Source organism: Daldinia decipiens, assembly GCF_022478715.1.
Source record: "Daldinia decipiens strain CBS 113046 unplaced genomic scaffold F4813scaffold_15, whole genome shotgun sequence".
In the NCBI taxonomy this organism is placed as follows: Eukaryota; Fungi; Ascomycota; class Sordariomycetes; order Xylariales; family Hypoxylaceae; genus Daldinia; species Daldinia decipiens.
In genome coordinates, this window is record NW_026054558.1 from 566,807 (window position 1) to 590,372 (window position 23,566).

General features: G+C 47.7%; 4 protein-coding genes across 4 annotated transcripts; 2 read left to right on the plus strand and 2 right to left on the minus strand.

Moving 5' to 3' along the window:
* Positions 1–953: 953 nt before the first annotated feature.
* On the plus strand, positions 954–1,742 carry F4813DRAFT_389245 (FK506-binding protein 1B; the record flags this gene model as incomplete). The annotated part of the gene is made up of 6 exons (XM_049246800.1): positions 954–1,078; positions 1,199–1,263; positions 1,329–1,389; positions 1,455–1,475; positions 1,606–1,647; positions 1,715–1,742. The coding sequence occupies 6 exons, from the start codon at positions 954–956 to the stop codon at positions 1,740–1,742; spliced, it is 342 nt and encodes a 113-aa protein (XP_049099948.1).
* Positions 1,743–2,918: 1,176 nt separating this feature from the next.
* On the minus strand, positions 2,919–8,899 carry F4813DRAFT_66912 (P-loop containing nucleoside triphosphate hydrolase protein). Its single transcript, XM_049248746.1, has 11 exons — positions 8,467–8,899; positions 6,922–8,406; positions 6,088–6,866; positions 5,599–5,925; positions 5,149–5,529; positions 4,549–4,997; positions 4,425–4,490; positions 4,118–4,372; positions 3,605–4,060; positions 3,379–3,533; positions 2,919–3,324 (listed from the first exon to the last, which is right to left on the minus strand). Exons 1-11 carry the CDS (start codon positions 8,559–8,561, stop codon positions 3,216–3,218), a joined length of 4,557 nt encoding a protein of 1,518 aa, XP_049099949.1. The 5' UTR covers positions 8,562–8,899; the 3' UTR covers positions 2,919–3,215.
* Positions 8,900–16,228: 7,329 nt separating this feature from the next.
* F4813DRAFT_380687 (glycoside hydrolase family 76 protein) lies at positions 16,229–17,496 on the minus strand (the record flags this gene model as incomplete). The annotated part of the gene is made up of 2 exons (XM_049245584.1): positions 16,229–17,134; positions 17,275–17,496. 2 exons carry the CDS (start codon positions 17,494–17,496, stop codon positions 16,229–16,231), a joined length of 1,128 nt encoding a protein of 375 aa, XP_049099950.1.
* Positions 17,497–20,061: 2,565 nt separating this feature from the next.
* F4813DRAFT_380688 (polysaccharide lyase family 4 protein) lies at positions 20,062–22,703 on the plus strand (the record flags this gene model as incomplete). The annotated part of the gene is made up of 9 exons (XM_049245585.1): positions 20,062–20,294; positions 20,351–20,700; positions 20,848–20,962; positions 21,016–21,061; positions 21,179–21,266; positions 21,320–21,345; positions 21,397–21,435; positions 21,487–22,388; positions 22,463–22,703. 9 exons carry the CDS (start codon positions 20,062–20,064, stop codon positions 22,701–22,703), a joined length of 2,040 nt encoding a protein of 679 aa, XP_049099951.1.
* Positions 22,704–23,566: the final 863 nt, after the last annotated feature.

Genomic DNA, 23,566 nt, shown 5'->3' on the forward strand with positions numbered 1-23,566 from the left:
GTTGTCATGTTGATTGACGTAAGGTTCCATCATTCAATGTCTGAAGTATGCATGCGTATGTACCCAGGTACTTTGTAACATTTAAACCTTTCTGTGTGCTTTGTCGGAAAGAATTCATTAAAAGGGGGACAAACTTACTTGGGGAAACCTTATTCGCCCGCACATTCGGGTTTGTTCCTGTCTGTCACACGTTATTGTAGATCGGGTACCTGGCAACTGACAATGGAACTGACAATGGAACTTACACCAACATCCTAAGCATCCACCTTGCACCTACCTACTATTTACAGCTTAGAAGTAATGGAAGCTGGAGACTTTTGTAAAGACCTACATATTTTTGGTGAGGGACAGGGTAACAATGCAACACGCTAGTTTATGTATACTTTATGTACGTTATGTACTCTAGATCACAAGGTACATGTACATAGGTATACTACTTCCATATAGGTAGGTATTGACGCCCTATTAAGGTACTTACTTGATGGGCCCTATTACGTGCTTCATCCATGAAACTCAGGCGCTCAAAAAAAATATTCGTCTTCGTCCTCCCCCGTTTTCACTATTTAAGGTTGACTACCTCCTCCCTCACCACCCCCGAGTTTTTCCTGCTTGACGTAGTCCATTCGAGTCAACTCTTATTTATTTGTGGTCTACCTGGATACTCTATACCCAGGTGAGTAAGGGTCGTCCCTTGAGCCCCTCCTATCCTTCTACCCACATCCTACATTACACTATAACTACTCTAATAACTACCTAACTACCTACCTCTACCACTATTCTTGAGCCTCTCAGGTACCCACGCCCACCTACTTGTCTCCGCAGTGATAAAAAAACGCTAAAACATTTCCATCGTAGTTTCGTCAACTCAACAGAGCAATTGACGAAAAAAGAAAGGAAAAGAAAAAAAAATTTCAAACACAATTTCTTTTCCAACCACAAATCCAACTATCACCATGGGCGTCACAAAGACCGTCATTAAGGAGGGCACTGGAACTCAGCCTTCTCCCGGCCAGACTGTTACTATCGAATACACTGGCTGGCTCAAGGACACCTCCAAGCCGAATAACAAAGGCACCCAGTGAGTACAGCAATGTGCCAATATTTCAATGCCCCGCTACCTGAGATGTTTGAATGCTGGCTTGGCATTGACGTCAAGGATAGCTGGAGGCTCATAACAGTTGACTGACCTATGGACCAGGTTTGACTCTTCGGTTGGCCGAGGTGATTTCGTCACGAAGATTGGCGTTGGCCAGGTAATCAAGGGTATGCTATCCTCTTCGACGTCCATTCATTTTGCATGTTTATACTGATGTTGTATCGCATATTAGGTTGGGATGAGGGTGTTCCCCAGATGAAAGTCGGCGAAAAAGCAACGCTCGATATCACCAGGTACGATATTACCCCCCTCCATCATAATTAGTAGTTAGCATTTATACTGACTTACATCACTATAGTGACTTCGGCTACGGAGCCAGGTAAGCTCCTCCCGTCCCTCCCTTGCTTTAATTTTCATATGCAAAATTGTCAATATCCACTTTACTCATTCCCCTCTTGGACCCCCAACAGCACAATTCTTGGGAGACCCGGGACTGACAAATCTCTTAGAGGCTTTACCGGCCACATCCCCCCCAATGCTGACTTAATCTTGTAAGTACCATCGTCAAAGCGGACATATTGTCCGAGATCATACCCGATACTAACCTCTGTCTTCCAGTGATGTTTATCTGAAGAAGGTCCAGTAAATTGTCGTTCGAGATGGTTCTCCATTATGGGAATGGACTTTTAGTTCATGCAATTCGGCAATGAGTACGGCATAGGATGGGAGGTTCTCGCTTCAGTTAGGTTTCCTTTTTTCTTGCTGCATGCAGCATGGGCTAGGGCGGCTTCTGTGTGAGAGGCTAGAATCAGACAATCGTTGACCACTGAAACCCTCTACTCGCTTGTGCTCTGTTTTCGTGATACCGTGCCGAATGTCTGGGACTCGCAGATGGATCAAAGTATCTTTGCTACCTCCTAGATGCAACTGTATCATATGATCATAAAGCCCTTCTAAAGTCATCCGTCTAAACCTCTACTAGCCCGAATCGAGGCCACCCGCAGAATCTTTGTTTTACAACAGATGGGAGGTTGCAATAAAAGTTCGAGTTTGTGACCAAACCTAGTGTGCTGTGCGGTCAAGATATGAATCGACACCCTTTCCTAGGGGCAGGAATTTGATATCTCTAGCAGTATCTAATGCGTCTCGCGCGAAGAGCCTGAAATATCCAAGATCTACAATATAAACGCGCGAGTCGTATGTCCAATCACCTGATGAACATATACAAGTTGACATCGCTTAGAGGTAGCTCACCGTAGAGTGAGGTCGCGCGGTCAGTTACACAATCTGAGACAGGTCTGTCGACAAATCTCTACCAAGGAGAATGCGATCGGCCGACGTTGGTGTCCGCCAATGTAACACGGTGGCCGCTTCCAGCCGCTTCTATCGCACGGAGAATAGATATAGGAAAGATTAGGCTCGCGGGTTCGCGGTTGCTATGCGTGCGATGTGATGAATATAGATTGATTGCGTAAGAAGAGAGATATTTTACCTCGACATCTTCTGGTTCTGCCCGAGGTCTCATCTGAGACCGTAAAAATAGGCGATGTTGGAATTACATGAGCTAACGACTTACTGTTATTCATTTGATATTTTAAAACTGTCGAAATACCGTCCTAAAAATTTCGATAGTCGGGAATCCATGTCTAAGACCAACTGTACCCGATTATCGCGGCCTGAATATTCCCAGCAGTGTAAAGGAGGGGGGAAAACTCTTACGTTGCTCATCGAGTCTTGATAGTCAAATTCGACTCTTACACACACCGATGTAACCTTGTCATCAATAGTGGTGTGAACTATATAAAAGTTGCGCCCGAAGTTCCCGGCGTAAATCAAACCGACAGCAGACCAGATCGGAAGAGAGCAGCTTTTTTTAATTATACAAATCCTTTGTTAAGCGCGGAAGCCCATGTTGCCACACTTCGACTTCACCTAATCACCCGAAGTTATCCTATAGTTAAAACATTATCCTATAACTAGGAATTAAAGGGGTAACTAGGTAGATAACATTGATACCCTGAACTTGTATTTAATACTCTTTATCTATCGGCATTGGAGCTATTCAAATTTATATACGTCCATCTCTATATTCTGTGTTGACCCGAAAAAAGAAACCGTCCTAGTCCTTGGCGGTAAGGAACTTCTCTAGATCCTCAAACTCCCCACTATGCTTCATCATATCGTAAAATTGTCCCTTGGCCTCATAGAGCTCTTTTGGGCTTCCGACCCTGAATAATTGGTTAGTCGATATTCTAATATCATTTTGAAGTGGGAACACGTACTCTACGGCTGTGCCGGCACTCATAACTACCACGCGATCGTAGTCAATGATTGTCTTCAGGCGATGTGCGATGGTGACTAGCGTCCTATCCCTCCCGTGCTCATTCAGTTCTTTCCTTAGGACTTCTTGGATCCCTTGATCGGTCTCGTAGTCCATCTGTGGGAGGAATATCAGTTAATGCAAGCAGTCAAGGTAAGAGTGAAAAGGGGCAAACCAAAAACACATACGCTTGCAGTCGCCTCATCTAATAGCAGCAACTTGCTTTTGCGTACCAAAGCCCTACAGAGCGAGAGTACCTGTCGTTGGCCGTGAGAGAAATTCTCTCCTTTAGGCTTCACTGGTGTCGAAAGAGTGATTCCTATATCACTCGGCACGTCGTCGGAGTAGGCACCGTTTAGCCCGTTAGAACGACCATTGCCGTTTTGTGCTTGTTCTCCGTTCTGATGGAACTGGAAAGAAGCGATCCCGCTACAGTACTGGAGGGCTTTCTCCAGCGTCTCTGGGGGAATCTTTCCTGTTGGGTTTAGATTGGATCGCACGTCTCCGTTAAACAGGACTGCTTCTTGAGGGATAATCGTAAGTGCTTCTCGGAGCTTCCTGCGTGGAAACTTGGTGATATCCACACCGTCGAAGAGTATTTGCCCCGAAACAATATTCGTGAAACGCAGCAAAGATAAAACCAACTACAAGCAAATCCTAAGTTAATACGCCACCATTTAGATTCTGGGTGTCAGACTTACGGTGCTCTTTCCAGACCCAGTACGTCCGACGACGGCAACTCTCTCGCCGGCGGCAAATTTGAGGTTAATGTTCTTCAAGATTTCCGGCCCATCTACATCGTATTTGATAGTTACATTACGGAACTCGACCTGTCCGCTTGTCGGCCAGTTCTCAGGCAAGACGGATTCGGGATTGTCAGAGTGTTCGCCAACGCTTTTGTACTCATCCGGGTTCTCCTCGGGTTTGACAGCAGCATATTCTCGAACCCGATGGAACTATAACTGTATTAGTATATGTCCATCAAGACATCCTCTGAGCTTAACTTACACTCTGTAACTCGATTTCCAGCTCATTACTTGACCTCACAAGGAATATGATAAGCTGGCTGAGCGTCTAGTTTCTGCGTTAGCAAATCAAGTCCGATAAACCTCAAATCCAAGAACTATCTTACCGTCGCGTTTGTTAACGAAAACCCGACAAGTCCAGCTGCTACAAGACCTGCTTGGGATACAGCAATAGCACCCGCGGCGACTGTGACCAGGGTGGTAGCCATATCGACCTTAAGCGCCACCCATCGGTTACAATTGTACTGGGCTTCGCAGGCCTTCTCGAACACCCGTAACTTGTCTGCTAGTTGATCACCGAAGATTTGGGGCATATTTACGCGAGCGCGGATCACGGCGAGACCAGCTAGACTATCAGCAAACTGAGCGAACAGAGGCGACTGTGAAGATGCTACCAGCCGCTTGATCGCTACAGAAGTTCTCGTGTACATTTCTCCCGCGGCAATCCCAACGGCGCAACAGGCGGCGGCGGGTAACATGAAGATGGGAAGCACGGAACCGACGGCTGCAATTTGGAACCCGAGCCGTGTGACCATCTCGACACATAGTCGGAGCACTATATTCAGAATAATTAGCTTTCGAAGGAGAGATTGCTACCACAGTAGTATCTTGTATAGTTTACGGGATACTAGCGTGTTTGCCTATGCAATCCTAGTGTTGTGATAACGGGCCGAGAGGTAAATAGGGGCTGACGAAGATTGACTTACTACCAGCCAACGTTGTATCGATGGAGTCCATGTCCCGCGAGAACCGGTTGACAACTCGACCAACAGGCGTTGCCTTGTACCAGGAGAGGGGAACACTCATCACAGCTTTTATAAATGTAGAGTGTAGTGACCGCGCAGCATACCAACCGCCGTTCTCATATGCGATGTAGGTTAACCCATTGAAAATGACGTCTGCAAGACTCCATAACGCATATATTCCAAGGTAGAATCCAATATCGTATGCGTCATCTCTCCCGTACGCGTCAACCCAGACTGCAATCCACAGTCCCGTTCCCACAAACGTGGCAGTAGAAAGGGTACTCATTATGATGGCAAGTATAGCATAAAAAGGGTTTCCAAAGAGCCGCATATATTGGAAGACTTGAAGGATATGCTCATTAGTTCGTTTTCATCGCTGGAGGAATATAGACAGTCGATGGCAATACTCACATTGTAGACGAGCTGTCTGTCCAGTCTTCAAAGCCTCCTGCGTTACTTCATCCCGGTTTCTATCTTGAGAGCTCTTTATGTCGCCATTAGGCTTCTTTCCATTAGTAGTTGCGCCGTTGCCCTCGGCAACGTTAGAAGCAGCCGTTTCCGCGGTCACGTCAACATTGCCATCATCGAGAGCCGTTGAATTTAGTGTCACGGATTTCCGAACGACGCCGAGATTCTGTTCAATATTCTTGACCAAGCCATTTTCTAGAGTTATTGAGAGGTCCGCCTGAGGCGTGATCCATGGCATTTGGGTAACAAGTACAGTAGTTCTCCCTTTGACTGCGATTTCGATAGTTAGAGGAGCTCAAACTAGAATGGATTTTTGGGATTTTATAATATGCTGACAACACCCGAACATTTTTGGTAATGGCCCGTATCTGGAAACGGGACTAAAGGGGATGGGACTGAAGAGGATCCTATACAAGTCTAAAATGTACTTACGTAGATCTCCGCAAAACGCTTCCTCCCACAACAACGCCGACGTCTTAGAATCCAAAGCAGAAAATACGTCATCTAGTAGGATTACGGAGGCCTTCGAGTAAAGTGCTCGTGCGAGAGCAACTCGGGACTTTTGACCTCCGGATAGAGAGGCCCCGTTCTCGCCGACTTCAGTACCGTCTCGTTCCGGGAACTCGTTAAAGTCGATCGGAAGGCCACAGGCGTTTATCACCCGGTCATATCGTACCTGTTCGAAGGGGCTGTTGAAGAGAATGTTCTCGCGAATCGTCTCGTTTTGCAACCAAGGACTCTGAGACGCGTAGGCGATATCCTTAGGGCATGTGATTTCACCGCTCTCAAGAATGGTCTCGCCCAGGATCGACATGAGGAGTGTTGACTTCCCACTTCCGCTCGGGCCCGTTACTACATTTAACCCACCTTCGACGAAATCGATCGAGATATCTTTCAAGGCAAACGATGCGTTCTTATTGCGCCTGAAAGTAGCATTACTGATATGAAGTGGGCCGACTGGATGATAACGCAAGGGTGTGGTGTTATTGAAGTAACGGTCTAGACGTTTGATAGAGACACTCGCAGCGGTGATGCCTCGTGACATTTGAGATGCCTGCGACAGGTTTCGGCGCAGCGTCCGGACCAATGTTATTGCTGTGAAGGCGACATCTGCCGTCAGGGGCTCTTTGCGTGCTAGTACCTGCAAGGCAAATATGAGAACCAGTGACAGGTTGGGGATAGCTTCAGTAAGCTGATTTAGGGCGATATAACTAACATCCGAACGTCAGTACGCCTTAAAGTAGTATCGGGAGAGGCCCGACTTACAGGATATTTAGGGACCATATCTTCTTTTGTTCACCGAGCCTAATCTCGTTGACTCGGTTGATAATAGCGTCTTCCCAAGAGAAATACTTAATCGCTCTAATTGAGGCAAGGTACTCTGAAATGGCTGAAATTCTCGAGTCTTGTATTCTCTTCATGTCATGTTGGATACCTACCATACGCCGACCGATCAGAATCGGAAACGGTGAAAGAAGTATCATTACAACAATGCCAACGAGGGCTGACCAGTCTAACAATTTATACAGACCCCAGAGAGCTACGATTGATCCAACCGATACTCCGCAGGCTACGAGGACGATGTCTCGAGCTCTTATAATGGATTCTATATCAGCACCCATGAGGTTTGCCAAACGTCCTGTCGAAGTAGTACCCTGCTTAATTGTTTCACCTTTGCCCACGGTAGCAATCTCAGCGAACACATCGTCGTCTAATTCCATCGAGTCCATTGCTTTATAGTATAACTCTTGCGTCAATGCAGTTCTGACACGTACAACTAAACGAGTTGAAGTGAATATGTATTGTTGATAGCACACAGAACGCGACAATGGACCGATAAATAGGAGTATCAGCCAAACCCAGGGTCGAAATGGAGACTTCTCGGGGTTAGTTAGGAAGCCAAGCAGTTTATACATAGCGTACGGTGCTATTAGTTCGAAGAGGAAAGCGAAGGCAACCCAGGTGCTCATAGCAGCAATTTCCTTAGGTAGGAAGTATGCCAGCGTCCAGAGCGTGGACTTGCCTTTCCGGCGTGCCTCCTTAATCCTAGAAAGGAGAAGCTCCGGGTCGTCATACCACGGGAGTGCAGGAAGCTCATCTAGAGTCACCTGTCGACGCAAACCCCTGATCATTAGAGGCGTAAGCCATTCGTACGTTACGAAGTACTCCAACCAACTGCAGGTCTCTTCGGGAGAGGGTTCTTTAATTGGTATTTCCTCGTAGAAATCGAGACTCAACGATGGCGGTATCCATTCTCTTGGTGTAACAAGAGCTACCAAAACAGCAGCAGTCAAAGTTGATACACTACAGATTACTATTGGACTCATGCTCCTAGAGAAATCCGTATCGATATACGGAAGAAGTTCCTCTACAGCAAGGATGAATAGAGACCCAGTAAGGACGGTATTAACGTGATGGAGGGCAACATGTCTCCACTCTAAATCATTGATCAGTCGCAAGATTCCAAGAATGAAGGCATAGGCCAAGGCGGTAACATCAGCCCACCGGCCTGCATTCTGGGTAGCAGCAACAATCGCAAAGGCCAAAGAAGCAGCCCGAAAGATCTGGCCGGATAACTCAAACGGTAATGATATTCCTTGGATATTCCCTTCAGGTTTAGAAACCTTAGAGTAGGGGCGGTGAAGTAAATATCTGATAATGATAAAGAAGGACGCAACCGTGATAGTAAGTTGTAGGTAGCCAGCTTTGGCAAAATCAGAAAAGCTGTGAACCCATTGAAGGTTCGAAATACTAGAGGGGTCAGTTATTAGAGTCCTATCCTCCTACTTATCCGGGGAGAACCTTACGTACGTATTCTTTTCATAGGCGCTCTTCGAAGTAAAGAGAGATTGGGAGCGGAAAGGAACCGCATCCCAACCATAGTCTCTGAAGATGACTTGATCCATCGCTCTTCATGGTAGAGACTCAAGCTCCAACATCTAGATATGATGAACCGCGAGAAATACTCAATTAATCAACACAGACGTCGAGAAGAGTCAACCTGTTATTCGGGTAATTAATACTCGGTACAATACCAACCTATCTGGGTAGGTAGATTGCGTGCTCGGCGATAACTACAGCTACCTGGGATAAGCTCGCAGCCTAATTCAGAAAGGACCCCTGCCAAGAGGGGACAATTTAATCTTAATTGCCTGAAGCTATTCTGACCGGACTACGAATCCTATGTTACGGGCTTCGATATACTCAACAAAGCAGATCTACACGGGTATACCGGTGCCTACGCCTACCTCAGCTATTCGATACCTACATCCAAAGTGGGTTGAAGTTCTTTCACCGACTGAGTCACATGTCTTAATCCGGGTAGGTAACGTCCAAAGATGCATGTGTATAACGCAGCATAGTGGAGCGTAAGCAGGATCACCTCATTCGGATGCACCATGAGCTCTTCTTACTAGCCAGGGTAACGATAAGATATAATTTGATGAGCGATGAGAGAGGTACACCGACGAGTAAGAAGACGGCAACGGTCAGCAACTGGCTTATAGGTATAAGCGATGCTGAGCATGAGACTTGGAAGAATTTGGCTTGCGGTAGCGCAAGCAGTCAATCAGATACATAGTCTCCGAACTAAATATATTTCCTCATTAGGTATAACTACTAGGTTAGTAGTAGTATTCATAGATCGCTGACTTTGTTAATATTCTTTACATTGGGTACCTTAGATACCTAACCTAGGCATATTTCGATTAGGAGTCGTGATTGTAGTTGTAAGAATGTGGAGTCTACGAAAAAGACCAGAAATCTCAAGATAGAAAATACAGTGCGCTACCACACTCTTTACTTGTACTTCGTACGTACCTAGGTACCTAGGTATCTTCTAATGTAGAATTAGGTAATCAGATTAAGCTTTCCCAGGGCTGGGTACCTAGGTACTTATGTAAGTAAGTACAGCGGGGTCCGAATCAGCCACGAACAGGCAAGGCGTGGCGCGTATTTCGACTTAATTCGAGCTTGTTGCCTTCGTGTAACTCTTTGCCTTCCGAATATAATATTGACAAAGCGGCAGAACGCGACGACAATATACCTACATGTAATATACGAGTGACTCACCACCGGAATCATTATAACGATATGAAATGCGAATAATATACTGAATTGTCGCTCGTTTCTACCTCTCGAGGCCTGCGCCAACGTTTATCCACGACGCTCCCCAACACAACAATATCCCATTCTTCCTGGTAGTATCGACATCATGGATGACGACTTCGCCGAGCTCGAGCTTCTGTCGCTCGTATCAAAGGTCACCTCTGAGCTTCAGAATCACTTGGGCATTTCCGAAAAGACTCTGGCCGAATTTATCATTGCTAAGCGACTAGAATGCAGCGGTTTCTCCGAGTTCAAGAGCGAGTTGGCCAAAATGGGCGGCGCAACTTGGCCTGCCAGTTTATTCGAAAGTGTCGATCGTCTGGTTCGAACTATGCATCCTAAATTCAGGGCCGAGAAGGAAGTAGCAGAAGAAGACCATCAGCCAGTTCGGACCTTCGAGGAGAAAGAGACACTTTTCAAGGGCCTTAGCATTCCTGACAAGGAAGTTAAGGCCGGAAATGGGGACGATATCGATGAGACGTTAGCGCTATTGGAAGGATTGGAAGGTAAAGCTAGAGGCACGCGTTCAGAAAGAACATCGAGAAAACGGTCACGTAGCCCCGAGAGGGAAGACGGCACGGACTCGGGACATAAGAGGAAAGAGAGATACCGTTCTAGGGATCGGAAGGATCGTAGGGATCGAGGTCATGACGATGATAATGATTATAAAAATAGCTTTAGAGAACGAGGAAGCCGAAGAGATGAGCGCGACGAACGTCGATCACACCGCAACGGTGACAAAGAAAGGAGACGGAAATATGACGACGAGGACGACGACGATCGTAGACTCAAGTACGCCCCCGAACCCGAAGTCGACGATTCACCTGTATTATACAAAGTATACGATGGTCATGTCACTGGTCTCAAGGATTTCGGCGCGTTCGTCAATTTACATGGTGTGAAGGGCAAAGTAGATGGAATGGTACATATTTCAAATCTAGTGCAAGGCCAAAGAGTCAACCACCCTTCGGATCTCCTGACAAGGGGTCAGGATGTCAAGGTCAAAGTTGTCAAGATCGAGGCGAACCGAATAGGACTATCTATGAAGGACGTCGACCAAGAGACAGGTATGGACCTTGCACCTCAAGCCCGAATACAGTCGGGCGCCAATATGGAGAGTCTTGGTAGTCGGAACGGTGTAGCCCCTCGCAACGACGATAATTTGGCAGCTCTTTCTAATTACACTGGCCCTCCGAGGTCGCATAAAAAGAGGATGACCTCGCCAGAGCGGTGGGAGATACGGCAACTTATCGCATCTGGCGTGGCCAAAGCTTCGGATTATCCTGATTTAGAAGAGGACTACAATGCTACCTTGAGAGGAGAAGGCGAGATGGAACTAGAAGAGGAAGTCGATATCGAAGTGAGGGAGGAGGAACCCCCCTTCCTCACGGGGCAAACAAAGCAGTCGCTTGAATTATCGCCGATTAGGGTTGTGAAGGCGCCAGATGGTTCACTGAACCGTGCAGCAATGTCAGGTACGGCGCTAGCGAAGGAGCGGAAAGAACTACGGCAACAAGAAGTGGAAGCTGCGCAGGATGAGTCAAAGGTTGACCTTGCATCTCAATGGCAAGACCCAATGGCAAACCCCGACAATAGAAAATTTGCTAGCGATTTGCGCACTACAAAAACAATCGCCCCAAAACCTGACGCCGTACCTGAATGGAAGAAAGCTGTCGCGCCTAAAGATCAATCATTTGGTAGACGAACAACCATGTCTATCAAGCAGCAGAGGGAAAGCCTTCCCGTTTTCGCTTTCCGAAATCAGCTTATCAAAGCTGTGCACGAGAATCAAATCCTGATTGTCGTAGGTGAGACTGGATCCGGCAAAACCACTCAACTCACTCAGTACCTTGCTGAGGCTGGCTTCACCAATCATGGCATGATAGGTTGCACACAACCTCGTCGCGTCGCAGCCATGTCTGTAGCAAAGCGTGTCGCGGAAGAAGTTGGCTGTCAGCTGGGTCAAGAGGTTGGTTATACCATCCGTTTCGAGGATTGCACGAGCCCGGCAACCAAAATCAAGTACATGACAGATGGTATGCTGGAGCGCGAGATCCTGCTTGATCCCGATCTAAAGCGATATTCGGTTATCATGCTGGATGAGGCCCACGAGCGAACCATCGCAACTGATGTTCTTTTCGCACTTCTCAAGAAGACCGTCAAGCGTCGAAGCGACTTGAAGATCATTGTCACATCAGCTACTCTGGACGCTGACAAATTCTCGGCCTACTTCAACGAGTGCCCCATCTTCACCATTCCCGGTCGCACGTTCCCTGTGGAGATCTTATATAGCAGAGAACCCGAGTCGGACTACCTCGATGCAGCTCTGGTGACGGTCATGCAAATCCACCTTACGGAACCCCCTGGAGACATTTTGGTTTTCCTTACGGGCTCGGAGGAAATCGACACCGCGGCAGAAATTCTGTACGAACGAATGAAGGCGCTTGGCCCGGGTGTCCCTGAGCTGATTATTCTTCCTGTATACTCAGCACTCCCCAGCGAGATGCAGAGCAGGATTTTTGACCCTGCGCCTCCTGGCTGTAGAAAGGTTGTGATAGCTACCAATATCGCCGAGACCTCTATCACAATTGATCACATCTACTACGTGGTGGATCCCGGTTTCGTCAAGCAGAATGCTTACGATCCAAAGCTTGGCATGGATTCTTTGGTTGTCACGCCTATCTCGCAAGCTCAAGCTAACCAACGCGCCGGCCGTGCCGGACGAACCGGTCCTGGCAAATGCTTCAGATTGTATACCGAGGCCGCTTATCAGTCTGAAATGCTTCCGACCACCATTCCGGAGATCCAGCGCCAGAATCTAGCGAATACAATTCTTATGCTCAAGGCCATGGGTATCAACGATCTCCTCCACTTCGACTTCATGGACCCGCCACCTACAAACACCATGTTGACTGCCCTGGAAGAATTGTATGCCCTGTCAGCATTGGACGACGAAGGCCTTCTAACTCGTCTTGGCCGTAAGATGGCTGATTTCCCCATGGAACCTGCCTTAGCTAAAGTCCTGATCGCCGCTGTTGATATGAGCTGTTCCGACGAGATGCTTAGCATCGTAGCCATGTTGAACCTTAACGTGTTTTACCGACCGAAGGAAAAGCAAGGCCAAGCCGATCAAAAAAAGGCCAAGTTCCACGATCCGTCCGGCGATCATCTTACCCTTCTCAACGTCTACAACGCCTGGAAGCAGAGCGGCTTTTCGGCTCCGTGGTGCTTTGAGAACTTCATCCAAGCACGTTCAATGAAGCGAGCGAAAGATGTCCGCGAGCAGATAGCGAAAATTATGCAGCGCTATCGACATCCCATCGCTTCCTGCGGCCAAGATACGCAGAAGGTCAGACAAGCTCTCTGCGCCGGCTTCTTCCGCAACTCAGCAAGAAAAGACCCGCAGGAAGGCTACAAGACTTTGGTCGAGGGTACACCAGTCTACCTACATCCAAGCTCAGCACTGTTCGGAAAACAGGCAGAGTGGGTGATCTACCACACGCTGGTTCTCACTACGAAGGAGTACATGCATTACACCACCAGCATCGAACCAAAGTGGCTTGTCCAAGCTGCACCTACTTTCTTCAAGGTTGCGGCTACGGATAAGCTCAGCAAGCGAAAGAAAGCTGAGAGGATCCAGCCGCTGTACAACAAGTATGCGGCGGAAGACGACTGGAGACTCAGCGCCCAGCGAAAGGTTGGACGGTCTGGCGGAGGAGGTGGTACCTGGGGTTAATAGTGTTGGCATTCTGCGTATAGGTAGCTACCCTCATTGAAGATGATCTAAAGGCGGATCAAACGGTAGACCTACAGTGTGTCCCCCATAGTCCCATAGTCCCATAGTTCCATAGTTCCATAGCCCTTCTTGCCAGCAGCTCTGGAAAGTTGATGTTTAGCATAAGGGAGTTCGGGGTATTGCGTACCGCGACCTTCACCGCGCGTAAGTTTAAGCAATGGGAATTTATATTAAATCCTTGTGTTTCCGTTCCACGGACTATTCTGCAGTGTTCCCACCTCCCGTCTTTTAAACCACAGTTTCTATTAATAACCTAATTCCCTGATACTGTTCGGATGTTGGGGGTCCTACAGGCGCCCTTGCGTAGCACAAACTACGTACAGCTCAGGAGAGGCTGACGTATACGTCCGAAACATATCATCATCGCAAACCGGCGGTGTGAGAATCAGCTGTTTACCCATATATACTAACCTAGTTTGCGGTGTTGGTAGTTTTATTATGATGATGTTGTTGTTGTTGTTGTTGTTGTTGTTGTTGTTGTCCGGGTACACACTCGCTATGTATGAACCATGATGCCGGGATATCTGTACGTATTCAAGTAGCTGCCAGGTAACCCATAGGTATCTAGATGATGGCTTGGGTTTAAGCGACGTGGTTGGGTCCCTATGGAGACATATGTCTAGTATAATCCTTTGAGGTAGCACAAGATAGATGGGAACGGACGTGGAAGGGATAGGAGGCGAGTTATGTTTGGACGGTGCCGCTATGGTCTGGACACGGCTTTCGAGATCAGGAAATAGAGTATAACTTAGATAAACGCTAGATACCATACATGATAAGAAGACTATTCTTAGTTTGAAAGTTTACCAATAATGATTATAGTTATCTATGTAACGGTGCCGAGATTTAGACGGCAGTAGTCAAGGAATCCCGAAGAACCCCGTTGCCCCGGGGTTGGATATTTCAAACGGCATGGCTACTTGGTCTAATATAATTTTGAATAGAATTACTTGATTTAAACCCCATTTCCTTGCACTCATTGCACTCCTTGCACAATGAATGCGCGATTAATATAACTACCTACCTAAACCACCTAAGATATAAGTGCTAGTTTCCTACGTATATAGTTGCCGTGAGACCTGAAGTCTCAGATCTCTATTCCCTAAGCTGTCGGCCATCGATCGATATCATTACCGCGACGCCACTTACATGCTTTAGGTACTTGCCTCGAAGCCCACGAGGTATCGGAATGCGTTGCCGTCATATTTACCTTTGGCTCGAGCCGCGTGTTCTCCATAAATAGAGGCCATATGAGACACTGCTAGGAGACACTGCTGGGAGACACTGACTCAGCCACCTCCGACGAGGTTAATTATTCCGAAGAAACACTGACGCAGAAACTGCTTACTGCGCAACCCTGTTTACGAAAGCTACGGCTGGTATGGAAGATGGATCAGACATATAGGTACGCAGTAATTAAAACACGGCCTTACTCCCAGCTGCACCATCACCAACATCCCCCCCTTAGTATCCCGAGTGTAGATCACACATACTTACAAACTCACACACACACATATATACCTATATTGCGCAGCGTCGGCACTTCCCCCTCACGTTAGGCCTCAAGTAAAGAGCGAGTGTGAGAAGCGAGACGGGTAAATATCGCGGCCCTGGGTCAACGTTCCATCACGCCAAGGCCTAGGCAATCCAGCAGCACGGCGACGGCGTTTCATTTAGAGCACCTGGCAGACCGCCGACGCGAGGGCATGGCAATTAATCTCGCTGGACCCCTACGTAACAACACTATCCATGGTCGCGTGTATGTAGTACGCATGGGATGGAGTTGTTGGTCTCTTTACGTAGCGTAGTATTTGGTATGTATGTATGTATGTATGTATGTATGTATGTATACCTAGGTACCTAGGTAGGTATGTAGGCGCATCATGTATGCAGGCACGGGACTTCGATATTGGGGCGTGGAGAAGCATATGTAGTATATACATTATAATATACATATATAGCGAGCGACATTTGAAATCTCCAACGAATAGGGGCGCAAGAGAAGAAAAAAGGGAAAAGGGTCCTGGAGGATTTTAACCAACGTACCTCAATACCACCCCCCTAACCCCTAACCCCTAACCCTAATCCAACCAATATTTCCCGGAATACCGGTATAAATCACTGTTGATCGCAACCCCCCCCCCCCCAAACTCCGCAGGGAGGGTCTTGTGGCTCTCTCGCCCACGGCCTCCTTGCCTATTATGACGTCGATCACTCTACTTCAACCGGTCGAACGAATTCCCAGAACGACGCCGATCGTTGTCATCTTGGGGACCACGGGACGTTGGGGATCGGCCGGGGGACGGGCCAGCCTAATTCTGCACGTACAATACGTAGAAGAACGCGCCGCCGCCGTGCCAAAGCCCTATTTATGTGTCCAACGAGGAAATGACCTCCGTCGAGGAGAACCGTCACTGAATTATCATTGGTAGGTACCTAGGTAGGTAGTTTGGATTTTAGACCCTTGGAGAAAATTATGAATCTTCGCTTGGTTGATTACATAGTACTATACTATAGGAAAAGCGCCTTGCTTTGCTTTGCTTTGCGACTGCGGCGCGCAGGTGACTAACAATAATATTAATGAATGGTATCGTATCTACTAGCATCCCGTGCCGTTTATCCTGAACGCCAATTCGCCTATATTCCCCATCCCACGAAGCGGTGTGCGATTCAAGCTACCGCTGCTGCCGCCACCAGAGTGTCGAGAGCAGAGCTTTGCGTACCAGCTGTCGCATTTCCGAAAGGTCCTGCCCAGGTAGTTCCAAGCTGGTTCTTGTCGTTGCGGTTCTTAGCCCAAATCGTATCCGCGTTCGTGAGCAAGAAGTTCTTGATGGGTTCCATAGGCGCGGCCTGTTGCAGGTAGTGTAAGTTGCGCATGAAAACGCCCTTGAACTGCGCACCGTCGCTACCGCAGTTCGGTTCGCAGCCCTCGAAGAGAATGCCATCCTTGGATAGCTTAGTAATAGCAGCTGAAGCAATAGTCTGAGCCGTGGTGAGTAGCGATTTGTCGCCCGTGGCTTTGGAAAGCTCCACCAATCCACCCAGAATAACCCCCTGGTTGTAAGTCCAGGTTTGCATGCCGTTGTTCTTGCAGTCGTCGGTAAGCCCATCGTTGATCAAGTTATCCTTATTAATCAGACCGCTATTCTTGAACCAATTCCATTGAGTTTGGGCGATGTTGAGAAAGTAATCCTTCCGAGAGGGAATCCGGTTCGCAAGGGATGCCGCGACGGCAAGGAACAGCTCGTTTGCGATGGCATTGGTGTATGGAGTTACTTTGCTCCAGAAAATACCACCGCAAGTAGAGTTGCCCCCCTTCATATCCTCGAAGATGTCAACTGCGGCTTGGATGTACTGCTGATCTCCAATACCCTTGACACCAACATCGTGGCTGTGGATCATAGCCAATGCCCACCAGCCCTCGTCGTCGTAATAATCATTAAGAAAGTTCTCGAAACCCCTCTTGCCAATCTGTGCTCTTTTTGATACTGGCATTCTGGTGTACGTTGATATGGGAAGTCCTATCGGGGACAAGATTTTTGTCGCTTGTACTTGGGTTTTTTGCGCTTGGTCATACTACGGCGCTTAGAGTTAGCAATTGGCCAGGCGCAAATAATATTGGGGTTTGTTTTTTGAAGCGCATAGCTTGTTTCGCGCAATTTAGGCGTCTAAGCAAAGCCAGGGGGGAGAGTTATGAAAAATTTGGGTCTACTTACGGTGTTCTGAATAATCTCTGGGATATTCAGGCTGATGGAAGCTGCCGGATCAACGAGCGCAAAGTCGGCCAACACGGTTAAGCAATTGGCACTATTCCACCACCCAGTGGTATCCCAAAGACCAGTATCGCGATTATACCATGTTTGCAAAGCTTTCAATCCGTCGACGGTGTGCGAGGCATACGTTGCCTGGTCTGTGAGGTTGTTGAGGTGACTAGACATTAAGAAAATAGCCCTGGAGGCCAGGGAGCCTACGAAAGAAGAGGAAACCATGGCGACGATACTATAGTTAACTAGAAGAAGAAGAATACGTTTCGTATGAGGGGCAGAAGTTTTCCAGAAACTTGCCGGCAAAAGAATGACCTTATATAAAAGTGTAGGTAAAGACTGTGAATCGCCACTAAATGGAGTGAAAAGTGAATGTAGTGAATGTAAAGTCGATCAGTCACAGGATATTAAGGGAGAGTAACGAGGATGTGGACCGTGCCATCGAAACAACCCTGGCACCTGGGCAGAGAGCTCACATATCATCGGTACATAATACGTACATAGTCACAACATTACTCACATGAGCCTGCCACGGATCTGATCAGACATGTACAAAAGGTAATAACACAAATTCCAGACATGGGTCGTCTCGGCGAACCGTAGATCAGGTTGGCAGTAGGGCTGGTAGGACCAGGCAGGACTCTGTGCAAGCCGAGCCAGCGGGCGCGTTTCTTGGATCCCAATGAGGATGATCGCGGCATTAGATGATTGGCGGTGCGCGAGCCACGGCAGAGCTTGGTAGACCTTTGGTACATAGACGAGTGGTACTATGTATGTAGGTAAGTTAGATGCTGACAGTCGTGAAAAGGGATGAACAAATTTGGATGCTGGGCAGGTTGGCAGGCTGGCAGGCTGGGCAAGAAATGCCGGGTTAAGCTTGTGTTAGAGGAATTAAGATCTCCGATAGGGTTGTGTTGTGTTTCAGAACAGGCATGATCCTCATGCTAAACTTGTACTAGACTTGTGTTAGACTGTTAGACTGTTAGACTGCCCGTGTTGCATGAGCAACTAACAAAGATGATAAATCCCGGAGCGGTATGCGGTATGCGGTATGCGGTATGTACATAGTAGACCTTTTGAGCAGATCTTCCTTTAGCTCATCCATTTTCGAAAACATTGCCATATGGTCACAAGAATGCACCGGATGGCTGCAGGCGACCTCGTGGTTTTTGCTTTGTGATCCTCGTGGTAGAACCAATGCCTGCTATAGCCGCCGAACTTTGAAGAAAAAGACGCTGATAAGTCCAAAAACTTGTATTGTTGAGAGTTTGGTGGTACGTCCCTCAGGGCGTTTAGATGAAACTGGGGTCTACCAGGCTGCATTAATTAAGGTACGGATCTAAGTTATCTAAGTTATGCCAGATATGCCAGATGACGGATTTACCTTTTTCCAGCTACTTCAATGGCGGGCGGTAACAAACATCCATAACAATGGATCTGGATTCCCCCTATTCGATGCTTACCTAAGTACCTAAGGTACCTAAGTACATTACAGCACTTTAACTCGTCCACATAAAATAGGTGGGACACTTCAATAGTAGCGGCCTATCAGCTAAAGGAGGTTAGCGGTGGAGTACAATACACCGTGGCGGGTCGGGTATTACCTAAACCACCTACACTTTTTTATGTGGAGTTTTCTCTTATTCCGGCTCCGCACCCGATCTGCTGTCTGTCCAATTGTATTGTACAACAGCAACTCCAAAAGCCACATGCATCCATCCTGTACAATGACGAACAACGGGAATGATGTGTATATTTTTTTTTTAATATCTGATATCTGTTGTGCGTGTATGCCATATGTGTGTATGCCTTACGACATGCAGCATATAAGCACGTATAAACACATACATACAGCGGCAGTCATGGGTCCTGATTAAAACCAATATCGTTAATGACCAATATCGGTAATGCTTCCGGTCGTCCTTTGACTCTTGATTGATATATCACTCAATTGCTAATTACTACCCAGATCCAGCTGACTGGAAGCTGACTGGAGACAAGCTGGAAACAAGCCGAGAATGACAGGGGGGGTCCAAAAGGGAATATAGCAACACCATACGCATATCAGCTAAATCATCTGAACTACAAGGCCAGATGTAACCTATTAAATCCGTCTCTATAGATCATATGTTCCAAAATATCAGTTGCACCAGCGATCTCGAATGATCTACAGCTGCCCTTTTCAGCTCTCCCCATGCAATACAGCTTAATGCAATGCAGCTTAGAATCCCCACAACAAGATAGCACATCGTTGAAGGTTATTTTCAGGCCAAGAAGCATATCAAAAGCTGAGTCTCACTTACTGCACTTATTGGAGTGCCATTAAAGTCACGATAGCTTCTTGATCACAAAGTCAAAGCCGACAACCCACCTGAGACTTGCTTTTCAGCAAGCTGCCTCGCTATGTCTTGTACCGAGCACCGAGTATATCCATTACCCATGACCTCTCTCCAACCTGATTCTCCGCAGCCATGTGCCGTTAATCGAGCAGCCTATGATTAATATTAGATCTCACCCCACAAACTCCCCCGCATTCATACGTTCTTCCCCCAGTCTCCGAGTTTAGTAGGCGGAATAATTACCTGAATATGAATAGAACTCCCCCTAATCTGGGGAATTCGCTTTAAGGCATCCCCGAAGATCGACAATATAAACAAGCTACCCCATTAAAATAATATTTATACAAGGTAGGCTAATATGCTCTTGTGTCACGCGTCCGAATCTTCAAGCTGAGTCAAGATGTTGTTCGGGATAGTATCTCGGTCATGTCTCATTCTCTTATCTCTTTCCAGGTGTGCTTACGCGGAAGTGGTAGCAACCGAGAATGAAACCCAGCTCGTCATCCAGAATGACCGACTATACACACGTGTCGACAAGGCCTCTGGTGCCATGGATGCCGTCGTGTTGGATGGTCAGAACCTCCTAGGCACCCGCTCAGGATCTACCGGCATATTCAATTTAGATTGTTACTGGTAAGTAATACTATGAAACATTTACAAAGTAACGTAACGTGCTGAACCCAATCAAGTACCCCCAAGGGCTTCTGGACACCCGGATCAACGCAGCCGACATATCAGCTATACTCCGGAACAGACTCGACGGGGACAAGCTTCGGCGGTATCAAGATGTCCGACACATACACCCCTACCGGCCAAGTTCTCGAGCAATATTGGTTCCTCAGAGACGGAGAGACAGGCCTGCATGTATTTTCACGTATTGCGTACCACAACGAAACCACTCCGTTTTTGCGCAACTTGCAAGAATTTCGAACCTTGTTCCGTCCGAATTCGGATATATGGACGCATCTCGCGACTAACGGGGTACAGTATGCGCCGCTTCCCGGCAAGGAAGCCAAGGCAGACCAGGTTGTCGTACAAGGTAAGCAATTAATAAAGTCTACGTTGAACAGTCCCGCAAGCCGGAGGCTCGGGGAGATAATGTTTCGGGGACGCCCGAAACATGACTTTGTATTCTTCCGCACGTGAAGTCCTCGCACTCGGAAAATACTAACTACGAGTGTCACAGATGCTACGTGGTACTTGGGTAACACCCCTAATGACCCGTATGTCCAACAGGAGGCAGACTACTTCACTAAGTATACCTTTCAGGATACTTGGAGAAACCACGATGCTCATGGGATGTTGGTTATGCCCCGGCCAGCTAAGCAAGCCGTAAACTGATTTGGCCTAACAGGTATGCCGATGGGTCTCAAATTGCAGACAATTCTACGTTTGGAGCTGTAAGTAGATGACTAGCTGAAAATTCATCAGTTGTGAGCATACATGTCTTAGGACTTGGGATGAGACGACAGAGGAAATATACTTGTAGACATAAGTTCTGACATGTATTTCTATAGTGGATGGTTATGAACACAAAGGAGACCTACTTCGGAGGTCCTCTACACTCTGACTTGGTAGTCGACGGGATTGTATACGATTATATGGGTTAGTTGGTAACCAGTCATGAACCCAAATCAAGTCACTAACCCAAATTATAGTCTCGAACCATCACGGAGACCAAACGGTAAGTTGACGTTCATCATTCACATGTACCAGGGCACTAACAGCTCAACAGCCGAACATCACCAATGGGTTTGACCGAACATTCGGCCCAGTAAGTTAAAGACGCGATCTCACACCCCCACGCCTATGCTGATCGGATCAGCAATACTTCTACTTTAATCACTTCCCTGCCGGCACAGGCCTCCAGGTTCTCCGAGAAGACGCCACGCAGTTCGCAGATCCGGGATGGAATACCGAGTTTTACGATTCCATCGCGCAATACGTGCCTAACTACGTCTCCAGCAAGCAGCGCGCGACTTGGAAACTGCAAGTAGATCTGCCTAAGAACGCCAAAACTCCAATTGCCGTACTATCGCAGAACGGGGTCGATTTCCAGGATAACGCCTTCGACACCAAGGCTTACCAGTACTGGGCTGAGATTGACGAGAGCGGTCATGCCATCATCCCCCGAGTAAAGGAGGACACGTATCGGCTTACGATCTATGCCGATGGTATATTCGGGCAGTACGTCCAGGACGATGTAGAAGTGCGTACCGGCAAAGTAGAGACAACTCGGGTTAAATGGGAAGAGGAAAGCGAGGGAGAGGAGATATTCCGTATAGGCACGCCCGACAAGAGTAGCGGTGAATACCGGCACGGTTACGAGCGCGATCCGACACACCCGCTCCATCCTGAGCAGTATAGGGTCTATTGGGCCGCGTACGACTTTGTTGAGGACTTCCCAGAGGGCGTCACGTTCAAGGTTGGCGAGAGCAACGTGGGCAAGGACTTGAACTACGTGCATTGGAGCGTCTTCGGTGGCTATGCTAATTACCTTCGCTCCGAGCCATATATCGGCGACGGCAATGTGAATAACTGGACCATCGTGTTCGACCTGGAGCAGTCTCAGCTCGACCAGAAGCAGCAGGCGACATTCACGGTCCAGCTAGCTGGGGCTAAGACTGCCGCGGGCAACACGGATATCTTTAACGCATCCGAGCCCCACGCCAATTTGGCGTATACCGTCAACGTGAATGGGAAGGATCTCGAGCCCTGGATTATCCCGTGAGTACCTGATCTATCTGTCTAGATTTTCTTGGGAAGTTTCTCGTCTTTGGAATCGCTAACAGCTTCGATAGGTGGTATCAGAGCAGCTCGTGCGCGGTGCGCTCCGCAGTAATCTGCTATAACGTGGCGAACAAGTTCGTCTTCGACCCGGCTCTGCTTAAGGAGGGCGAGAACAGGATCGTCCTGAGCTTGCCGTTCAACGCGACTAACTACGAGAGCGCGGTGCTGCCCAACTCGGTATACGTGCAGTACGATGCGCTGAGACTAGAGGTTAGCTCGACGAAGAAATACGGTCGGAAGAGGGCCACGTAGAACTACATACGCTAATTAGAGTCCTCTGAGGGTATCTGTAACTAAAAATAACCTTAGTGCTTACCTATATATGTATATATATATATATTACATATCTAATAACAAGCCTTTCCCCTTCTTGCTATACTAGGCTGGGTGTTTTATAGGCGTTCGTTGTCATGGGTGCTCCGCTCTAAAAAGAAAGCAGTCTCAGTCTCGTGCCTTAGGGGATGGGCACTGTAAGCTATGGATTGGGACGTGATTTGCAAATACTCATTGAGAAGCATATACCAGGTACCTACCTACCTAACCTAGGTATGTAAGTATATATCTTAAGCTAGACGAGGTCGACTGTTATATGCAAAGTTGAATTATATACTAATCCGCTTTTCCCCGGGGGGCCCAGCGGGACGGATCATGCAATATTATCGTCTGATCACAAATATGTATTATACTTCCCGGCATGTACAAACTCCTACGAATCTGCTAGTAGTATCGCCAATGATAGTGTGGGGTCCCAGCTCGCCGAACCGGCTGTTAAGGGGAAGGGGGTGCGGTTTTATACTACCTAGGTAGGTAGCTAAAGGGGGCGAGAGCTAGATCAGGCTGGCGTATGTATAGGAACTTCAGCACCGGCTATCTAAAAACATTGCTCCCTCTCCGGACCTTCTCGCTGCGGGAACTATACCGATGGGCTGTGCCGTGGGAGCTGGCCGCCTACATAGTAATCTATAGGCACTCGGAAAATCCGGTGACGAGGGCGTGAGTCTCCGTATCTGGCTGCCGATCCGCCATGGTATTGGCTGCGCGGGCACACGACAGCCTCGGCCATTCTTTTTTGCGTGCGCCACTCTTCCCCCCCCCCTTCTCTCTCCAAACAATAC

Coding starts and splice junctions, on each gene's coding strand:
- F4813DRAFT_66912 (XM_049248746.1), bottom strand. CDS start 8,561: ATGGATCAAGTCATCTTCAGAGACTATGGTTGGGATGCGGTTCCTTTC. Junction 5,530..5,598: donor ACAGACAGCTCGTCTACAAT/GTGAGTATTGCC, acceptor ATATCCTTCAAG/TCTTCCAATATATGCGGCTC. Junction 4,491..4,548: donor TTTCGTTAACAAACGCGACG/GTAAGATAGTTC, acceptor CGCAGAAACTAG/ACGCTCAGCCAGCTTATCAT.